This window comes from Pundamilia nyererei, unplaced genomic scaffold (genome assembly GCF_000239375.1).
Source record: "Pundamilia nyererei isolate P.nyererei 1_Seehausen unplaced genomic scaffold, PunNye1.0 scaffold00066, whole genome shotgun sequence".
Taxonomy (NCBI): Eukaryota; Metazoa; Chordata; class Actinopteri; order Cichliformes; family Cichlidae; genus Pundamilia; species Pundamilia nyererei.
The window spans coordinates 2823463-2833128 of record NW_005187467.1 but is presented as its reverse complement, the minus strand read 5'-3'; the positions used below and the strand labels follow the sequence as shown (position 1 = coordinate 2833128).

At 40.3% G+C, this 9666-nt stretch overlaps 1 protein-coding gene across 4 annotated transcripts in view; it reads left to right on the top strand.

Annotated features, from left to right (window-relative positions):
* nbeab (neurobeachin b) overlaps positions 1–9666 on the top strand; it is a 199255-nt gene that overhangs the window by 85195 nt on the left and 104394 nt on the right. For 3 of the 4 annotated variants that reach the window (XM_013911567.1, XM_013911566.1, XM_013911569.1), the window contains exons 27-32: positions 1–120; positions 690–797; positions 1074–1242; positions 2882–3314; positions 7211–7368; positions 9328–9451. In XM_013911567.1, the coding sequence (XP_013767021.1) occupies positions 1–120; positions 690–797; positions 1074–1242; positions 2882–3314; positions 7211–7368; positions 9328–9451 (1112 nt within the window). The remainder of the gene's footprint in view (positions 121–689; positions 798–1073; positions 1243–2881; positions 3315–7210; positions 7369–9327; positions 9452–9666) is intronic. The other variant, XM_013911568.1, reaches the window with a different exon arrangement.

Genomic DNA, 9666 nt, shown 5'->3' with positions numbered 1-9666 from the left:
GTGTGTTGTGTGGCCGTTAGAAACTGTCTGGAGTGCAGGCAGAGACACAGGGAAAGGGGAAATACGTCTTCCATTCTCAACAACAAGACTCAGGAAATCCTGCATAACGCTACCAGCAAGGTAGGATGTGATGCCACATATGACCTGTCTCCTGACTTAGCTGCTAGGAATTAAAGTTCCCTGTTCTGTTTGATGCTCTTTGTTTACAAATCCAAATGAATTATATAAAAGCTAAATTGCCATTAAAGTTGAATAAATGTTTTTTGTAGGGAGGGTAAGCAAGAGATTGATGCTGTACTGCTGATCTTTGATTCACTAAAATAAAATACAGATCAAAATGTCTTTGTTCATTATTGATAAAAAAAAATTGCAGCCCGTGGGGTGTGAACTGTTTTCCAGCTTTTGAAGTGATTCATGGCAAAAAAGCATGAGAACCACCAGTGAGAGAAAACTTTGACCAGTGCTCATAATGTGACATGCGTAGAGGGACAAACAGTTCTTTGTATCATCTGAACATCCAGTGATACTAAATCTGACTTTGAACCCACCATATCAGCAGATTTTTTTAAGCTCTATGATCGTTATCTTTTTTCTAATCCCTAAAATAATCTGAAAGGAAAAAACACGCATAAAGGTGAGCTTTGATGAAACGGAGTAGCATGTCACGTCCTGTCGTCTCTCTGCTTTAGACAGCCATAGAGACTCTCCCTAGTAACCTGTCTCCCATCAAGGACCCCGATCGCCTTCTGCAGGATGTGGATATCAATCGACTCCGTGCTGTGGTGTTTCGTGATGTGGTGAGTCCAGACATGTGTTTGTCACAAAGGTGAGGTAGTGAGTGTGAAAAGAGGATTTCACCCTGCAGGTTAGCAGGGATGGAATCCACAACATACTACAATCAACATGCATACAAAGCAAATGTAGAAATATGTTGAGAATATTTACCTTACTCGCTGTGACTTTCATGCTTTGTATGTAAGATACTGTGAGAAGTGTTTAAAACAGCAGCAGTGGATTGTGTCAAAATGTATATTCTGAATACAAAGTGGCATTTTTGTGATACTTCTTTACAGGATGACAGTAAGCAAGCCCAGTTCCTGGCTTTAGCTGTGGTATACTTCATCTCTGTCCTCATGGTTTCCAAATACCGTGACATCCTTGAGCCCCAACGTGAGACCGTCAGAATAAGCAGCCAGTCAGGCCGCAGCATGCGTCAGGAGATCAACTCACCAACCAGCACAGGTGTGGACAGCTATGCCAGGCCTTTCCCTGATTAAACTTGTTTTTCTGCTCAGCTAATCTCAGTTTGAAGTGACTGTCTGATATACACAAATGTTAAGTGTCCTTGGTCCTTCTAGTGCCAGTCTATGAGCGCTCCTCCAATAAAATAACAGGGATATCCTGCTGCACTCCACTAACTCACCTATGATTTATTCATGAGCTCTGCTAATTGCACCGCAGCAAATTAAATGTGGAAGCAAGAACACTGGTGCTGGAGATGGTGGTTATGAACTTGAATAGGTATCAACATTCTGTTTGAAATGAAAGGAAGTACATGCCTCAAGTCATAAATCATACATTAAGTCACATGAAAGGAAATCAGTGGCTGGCTACAAAGGCTGAGCACAATGTCTGCTGCAGTGCCAACTTACTATTATGAAATGCACGAGTGAGCACACTTCATCAACTTTAATTCACACAAAAGGTGAAGAGAATAAAAGAAACGGGAAGAGGAGAGAGGCCAAAGGAAACATGTAAGTTTAACACACAGAATAAAGAAAGTGAAGATGAGCAGCAAGAAGTTAAAAGATGAGAAAACGGCCGCATGCTGGCCAACTACTGTGGGTTTTTGGGGCACTGGAGCCAGGCTTGCTATTTTCAGCCCCATCTGTCAGTCCCCATTAGGCAAGCAATCCACCAGAGGAGAATGGGATCATAGAGGTTGCTGGGAGGAGAGAGGCACACTGCCGCCTTCATAAATTTCACCAGAAAATGGGGGAATTTTCCAGACGGCATGTGGCAGACGATTGTCTGATGGACCAGGAAGCCAGTAGACTTGCTAGCTAAATCAAGCCCTGTTGACCTCGTTAGGGGGCATGTGATGAATATTAATAAGGCCACCCTTGCATCTAGGTTGCCACTGGGTCAGGATGAGCCAGTGAGAGTGAGAGAGGCACCTCTGCATTTTCAGGAAAAATGAAAAAAGACTTGATCCATACATAGACCCTAATTTTAATGACTAAGTTCCCCATGTATGTAGAGATGCACAGTGCAGTGTTTGTTTGTTTTTTAAATTCGCAGAATACTAGCTCAAACTATTAAATAGACATGACTTTAGGCTGAAGAAAGCTGAAGAAAAGGATTCATGCTTATTACCATGGAGGGGGAAAAACATTATCTCACCAGAGAATCAGAACTTGTGGGTAAGAAACTGTCCTGGCATGTGGCTCGTTCTACACATGCTAAATTTACTATTTGGGGACGATTGTAAACCAAACCACGGAATTTATTTGTCCTCACAAATACTGGTATCATATTTACTTAACTTCTTAAAAACCATTAAAAAATACCAATTTCTTCTATGTCAAGAAATTCTATTTGAATTTTATTTTGACACCTGTCAGACTACTGACTGTGTTTTTAAAATGCGTGATATATGGTGCCCTATTTAGTGTAGAGATTGACACAGTTTGAATAATTAACTTGTTTATCCAGTAAACATTACATACCACACATTACACCGTACTTATTTCTGACTCAGTCAGTCATAAATGAAAAAAATTATGACTAGACTTATCATTTATAATGAATGTACTATATTTATGTTGGTAACGCTAGTCTCAGCCTTTTTAACTTTCAGTTTTCTGTGTATATTTTACAGAAACAGCTCCAACTTTTGAATGCAGTAAAGACCATCTTGTACCATCAGAAGATTTCCACACGGAAAGCTTTCTTCCCCACACAGACTCTGGGATCGGGGAGGAGCAGGTAGCCAGCGTCCTTAATGGGTCTGACGTGGACCACAGCGTTGGAGGGACAAGTGTCGTGAATGACCTCATATCTACACTCTCCTCAGAGGTTAACAAGTCCCAGGAGAGCTTGTCTGAATCCTCTAGTGTGGAGGTGCTGAAACCGACCTCCTCTGTCACCAGCATCAGTCAGCCCAACAAGGGCATCAATGTTAAAGAGATTTTGAAGAGTCTGGTAGCAGCTCCAATGGAGGGCATGGAGGCTGGGGTGGAACCTTTATCTTATCCAGACCCTGCTGCCAAGGCCCAGGCCATGCTGCCCATGCAGTTTCACTCCTTTGACAGGTGAGGAAGTGAATCATTTCTATGATGGTGCTTCAGTTTTTCTCTGCCAGCTAAACAGCGCCAAGATATTATTGCAAACAATCCCTCCTTTTTCTTTTCAACACGAAAATCAGTGAACACTCTTTATTGAGTTTCAGATTTGTCAAGGTGAACATTTGTTTTGCATTTTTTTAAATGAAAGTCACAGTATCATTGGTTTGGCCAATGTCGACTGTGATGGATTACAAAAGGGTCTGATTTTCATGTTTTTAAGAAATAATAGGAAAGAAAAGATCTTTCCTAAAAAAATCTTTGAGTTGAATCATCAGCGGATTTCTGTCGATATGTTTGGGTGTGTGCAGCATCTTGAGTGGCTGCAGAACAGTGATGTAAATCCTCAGGGTTTACCTTAGTCATCCAGTTTAGCGCTAATGGTTTCTAAGTAGCTTGCAGCACTTTTTTTCATTTCAGGCCACTTGTATTGTATTCTTTCAACAAAGCAAAGGATTCCCATGTTTAAAAAGAGTATCTGAGGCATGGTGGGTCTGCTGCAGTTTATTTAAATTCCTGGATTAGATAAAACCACACAGTAATCTTTTTGGATTTGTGTGTTTACAAACCTGCTTCTACAGGGATTTCAAGCATCAGTTCCTCTGAACTCTGTTTCCTGTGGCTGATAAAGTTTTGAAATAATCATTTTTCACAAAGTAATTTAAGTTTGTTTGGCACAAACCAAAACTAACCCTTTCCTCTGGAAACCACTTAGTTGGTCAGAGTTTTTCGCGTTCAGACCTCAGAGAGAAAGCAGAGGACCCACCGGGTCAGGAACAACAATGGGGGCCTCCCTTCTCCTTAATGCATGCTGTTGCTGAGCTGGGTTGAGGTGAGCTTGATGAATAGGGGAAACGATGAAGGGGTATGTGGAAACTGGACAGCGTAGAGGGTGGGGGTCTCCTGGGCGTTGATGACAGATTGAACAGAAGTGGCCACGCACGACACCGCAGCCAGCCATCGTCCTCACCGCTCACATCCTTAATGGAAAGTGGCAGCCTGAAATGAGTCGCCGCGGCAAAGTGTATTATTTTTGAAATGCTTTTACACAAAGGCTCCTGACCACATTTACAACTTTGTCTCATGCTTTTCATGTCACTCCCTCTCCAGCCTCTATTTGCTGTGTCTAATTGTTTGCCACCTGCCAGCGAAATGAACTGCCAGCCGTGGACGGACCTTTCATTTGTCTGTCAGGATGAAAATAGATTGGGAGAGACAACATCAAAAAGAAGGAGGGGAAAAATGGCTGAAAGTGGAGTGCACAGGGGCAGCTGTCACCGCGGCCCCTCTGCTAGACACTTTCACAGAGGAGGGGTTTAAAGTCCTCGAAAGCCGTATTTAAATGGATGAAAATAAAATCAAATATTTACTTTTATCATCTGCTAAAAGTCTCCAGATTTCAGATATTATTGGTCCCCTCTCTACATATTTGATTGTTCATGTGAAGAAGAGCAGCGATAACTGTTTTTAAATTAAATTTGCATGTGTAATTTTACCACAGCACATTTGCGCTGCTTTATTCCTTGTATTTCTGAATAAAGTGCTATTAGATTAGATTCCTGCTCTAGATCTACAAAGGAGACATTTCTGTGGTCATACTTTACATTGCAGTCATCCCTCACAGCCGCAGACCTCATTAATATTCATTTCAAGATTAATCCTTCCTTTATTCTCCGCAACTCAATTAAGACAATCCTATTAATAAAATATGCACTAGATAATCTATACATGATTCATGAGCACCCGGCTAATGAATTATTCATCGAAAGAGTTTCATGTTTTCTCAACATACTGTAGATCTAATGTAATGCCCAGGCCATGCCAAAGCATGGGCAGGCCCCTGCAGGAACGTGAGGAAGGGGTGAATGTGGCAAACAAGAGGACATTCACAAAAATCCCCTGCAATCAAAACATGAAATCTGTCAATGATATTTCACTGAGAACTATGAAGATCTGCTAAATAAATGATACTTGTCATCAGTGTTCTCCAGAGCACAGCTGTATCCCAGGAGATATTAATATTTCAGGAGGCTTTCAAGCTTTCCTGGCGCTCTCTCGTTCTCTGTTATTCTGTGTGTAAGTTTCAACTGCTTTTTTCTTTCACTATTATTTTTATTATTGTATGCTTGTTATGTCGTTGTCACCAGGGCTGCACCTTCTGCTTAATGCGCAATTATATCTGCTTTTTGAATATTCTCTCTCCGTCAAGACAAAGTAGAGAGGTATTTTTTGGGGGGAAATTAAACATCATACTTTTTAATATTTTGAGCAGAATCAGTAAAATAAATTACCCAACAGCCTGAAACGCATCCGAGGCAAACTCTGTTTCCCAGGGCATGTTTTACATGATCTGTGACTGTAGATACAAAACAGCAACAACCGTCTGTGTTGTTTTTGTGGAGGAAGGATTCTGGGGATTTGGTTCAGATGACAACAGGCTTAGCTCGTGACAGAGCAAAGGCCTGGCCTGTGTCACAGAGAGTAACTGCAGGAGATTGGACGAGACATTATCTGGCACCTTCACAAACCCAAAGGCCAACTGCAGACCCGATAAGGACAAGCTTTCCTTCTCTTCTCTGTCAGGGAGCTCTTGCAGAGCCAAGTTCACTAGATCATCTTTAATCCTTGGCCAGTCAGATTGCATGTGAACTGAGGAGTCTGGTGGTTTAATGGTGTGCCTGTGCTTTTTCTTTTGTCATTACATAAGGTCACAAGTGTCATTTCCATCCTAAGCAACATGCTTTATTTCCTAAGTTAATAAACAATGTCCCTTTCATCATAATACCATGTTCTGTTTTGTGCAGTAGCTTATATGAAAAAGCCACCCGTAATTTTTGACTTCCGTATGTGCATATTTGTTTTTGATTGTAGCTGGGGGGTTTTTAAGTTTTTGGTTTCTTTGGTTGCATTTTTATTTTCTATTGTGTTCCTGTCTATCTAGGATCACAAAGTAAAACCAGTAGTAATTGCCATAATATGCCTACACCCTTCATATAGTTTCTGACTGTGAAGCAGATTATGTTCTGTGGCTCTGGATAGAATAAACGCCAAGTAGAGAATTCCCAAATCTGCTTCTGGAAAGTCTTTTGTTCGACTTGGGGATGTTTTCAGGCCAGGCTGCACCAGGGGACCACTGGAGGCAAGAGCAGATGTAAGGGAATGTAGTAGCTCGCTGGCTGGTTCTCATGTTTATTTACTTAAGCCTCATGTGTACATGTGTGTCTAAGTTTGCCTTGCATGCATTACGTTGAAAGATGGAGTTACAGGGCAGGATGTTTACCCTTCAAATGCCCTGACTAATGTGTCCGCATGCTCGTAGTGGCAGGCCCTGGAAGGAGTAAGAGATGCAGATATTTTCCCCCTTAAAACATGAATGACTTTGGTACCAGGTTTGCTCATGCTAATTGCTTTCTGCTATCATCTGATTGAATTTATTTAAAAACAGGTCTTTTTTTTTTCCTGTAAGATTTAAACTTGCGTCTTGCTTCATCCATATTTTTTTTGTAGATTGTTTTGTTCCTTTAGTTTTATATCCTTTTTTTTTAACTGTTACTGTGTTACTTTTTTTTTAACCTTCTGTTTATTAAAACAAATGACTCTCTCTTTTTGTTAAGCAGAATGTCATATATAAAAGGCCTAATTCTGGATCCAAACATATTTAAAATGCTGTTCAATCAAGAATATAAGTCAATTGTGTTAGCATTTTTTTTTTATAATGTAGAGTTTGAATCTCATACACCTGCAGCAATTACAACACCCTGTAGCTGTTCTGTGTTTTTTTTTTAATAACGTCATTTTATTTTCGTTTTCAATGCATCATTTTTGGTGCATATATAAATAAGACATTCTGTGTGTGTTTGATGTAGGAGTGTGGTGGTGCCTGTGAAGAAAACCTCCCCTGGCAGCCTAGCAGTTAACACCCTGGGAAGCAGCAGCAGCACCTCTCCAGGCTTGACAACTGGCAGCACCCCCAACATCTTTGCTGCTACCTCTGCGACCCCCAAAAGCATGATAAACACTACGGGTATGCTACAAACAAGGTTGCTGGACTAAAACCACGTTGTTCAAATCCTACACTCAGTCCTAGTAGCCTTGCTAGGATTTACATAATACTGCTTCAGTATTAAGATTACAAGTTGCAATTACTTGTAATCTTACTGACCTCTCCTGATTTTCCGTTAAATGATGCTATTCTAGGAATAGAACAAAGTGTTTTTACTGTGTATGATCATGTGATCCTGGATGTCCTTGCAGGTGGTTTTTGCTATCACTAGATGGCACTCTTTACCTTTTTTGACTCCCCAAAGCAGCCCTGTGCTTCTGAGAGTGAAAATGGCTGTTTAGCCACCAGGATTTGTCTAGACACCACCCTAATTTTAATCTGCTTCAACTGTACAGCAAAACAAATCTTTTTTTGTTGTTGCCAAAAGTGAATTTGCATACCCTGACTTTTTATGGCGCATGGCTTTTGATCTGACTGACTAAATGGCCTCTCCCCCCTTGCTGTCACATTGCTTCTCCCGAGGCTGTGCTGCATTGAGCAGGATTCACCTCAGGGCCAGTGTACTCTGGCTTTTGAAATACCCCACTTAACACAAAGAAGCACAAAGGATTTCAAACACCTTTTAGTGTGCTGTATTATTATTATTATTATTATTATTATTATTATTATTATTATTATTATCATTATCATTATCATTATCATTATAATTATCATTATTATTAATAATAATAATAATGATAATAATGGTAATAATGGTAATAATAATAATAATAATAATAATAATAATAATAATAATAATAATAATGGTAATGCAAATCACTCTCCTCTCTGAGGCCTTGTGAAGGAATTTGAGAAATGTACCCAAGTGAAAGTGTGCTTTCAGCTAAATCCACAGACTCTCACCCAGACCACATGATATCATTCTCACTGGTCTGACCTCTCAAAAGGACAGTCAGAATGATTTTATATTTGCGACTATGCTGCCAAGAAGCTCTGACTCAGGTTTCACCTTTAAATTACAGTTGTCACAATATCCAAATTTCTTGGCTTGTTTAAAGCTTTTCCGATATGTTCGATATGTTGGTTGATTCTTCATCTTTGTCGTTTTACTAAACAAAACAGTTCCATGTGTCCCTGCTGGCACAAGTTTGAACCAGCTGAGTTGCACTTGGATTTAGTTAAAGTGCATAATTTGTTCTACTTGGTTGAAATTTGGGCTGAAGTCTACTGTCAGGGGCCAGATTGTGGCTGCTTTTTATAACCTCCCATCCTTCCTTCATTTTCTTTCAGTCATTTCAATCTGTGTGCCATTAAAACCATTTACAAGCACTGGATGTAACTTTAATGGAATTTCCCTGAAGATAGACAATGGTTTTGAATAAGGTGTTGCTTCTTTCTTCAACAAATCTTGTGGTAGTATTTAAATGCTTTGAATTGACCACACTTTACTGTCTATTTTTAGTTACCTAAATATTTCTGCTTGGTACTTGACAAGGATAGTTAAAACACAATAAGACATAGCATTGCGTTTTCGTGTATCCACTTGTTCACTTAGTGGGAGGGGTCACTAAAAATCAGTGCAAAGTTGTTTGGTGGTCACCTTTATGCTGAGATGAAATATTATATCCTGATTCAAAGTGGTATTCTTCCACTGTGACAATGCCTGCATTCAAAGGCCATTAGGGGGCCACTGAATGGTTTGATCAGTGCAGAAATTATGCAAGCCATGTGTGATGGCTTTCACACTTACCATATTTTGACCCAGTTGAACACATATGGCAGAAAGTGCACCAATGAGTTACACACCACCACCATCATCAAAAGCAAGTGCCGTAGCGTGCTTTTGCAGCACTTAGAGGCTTAACATCATAATAAGATGCCTAATGGACGTCTTTCCTTTAATTTGTCAGCCATCTGTATAAATCTGAAATTATTTTTGCCTTGCATTAATGTGATTCGCTTCTGTTATTCCTCCCGCAGGAGCCACTGACGCAGCTGCTTCTACCTCCTCTTCCTCCAGTTTTGTCAATGGAGCCACGAGTAAGAATCTGCCGGCCGTGCAGACGGTGGCCCCCATGCCTGAGGACACAGTAGAAAACATGAGGTACAACAAGTTCTTCCATTCAGCCAAACTCATGTAGTCAAACTATGTCACTTCTGTATAAAATCTACCTGAAAGTAGATTTTTCTACATTGTGTTTCTTTCCTTAAAGTTTCCTCAAAGTGCTAAATCAAGATTTTCTATAGTTTTCTGCATTTTGTGTGTGTGTGTGTGTGTGTGTGTGTGTGTGTGTGTGTGTGTGTGTGTGTGTGTGTGTG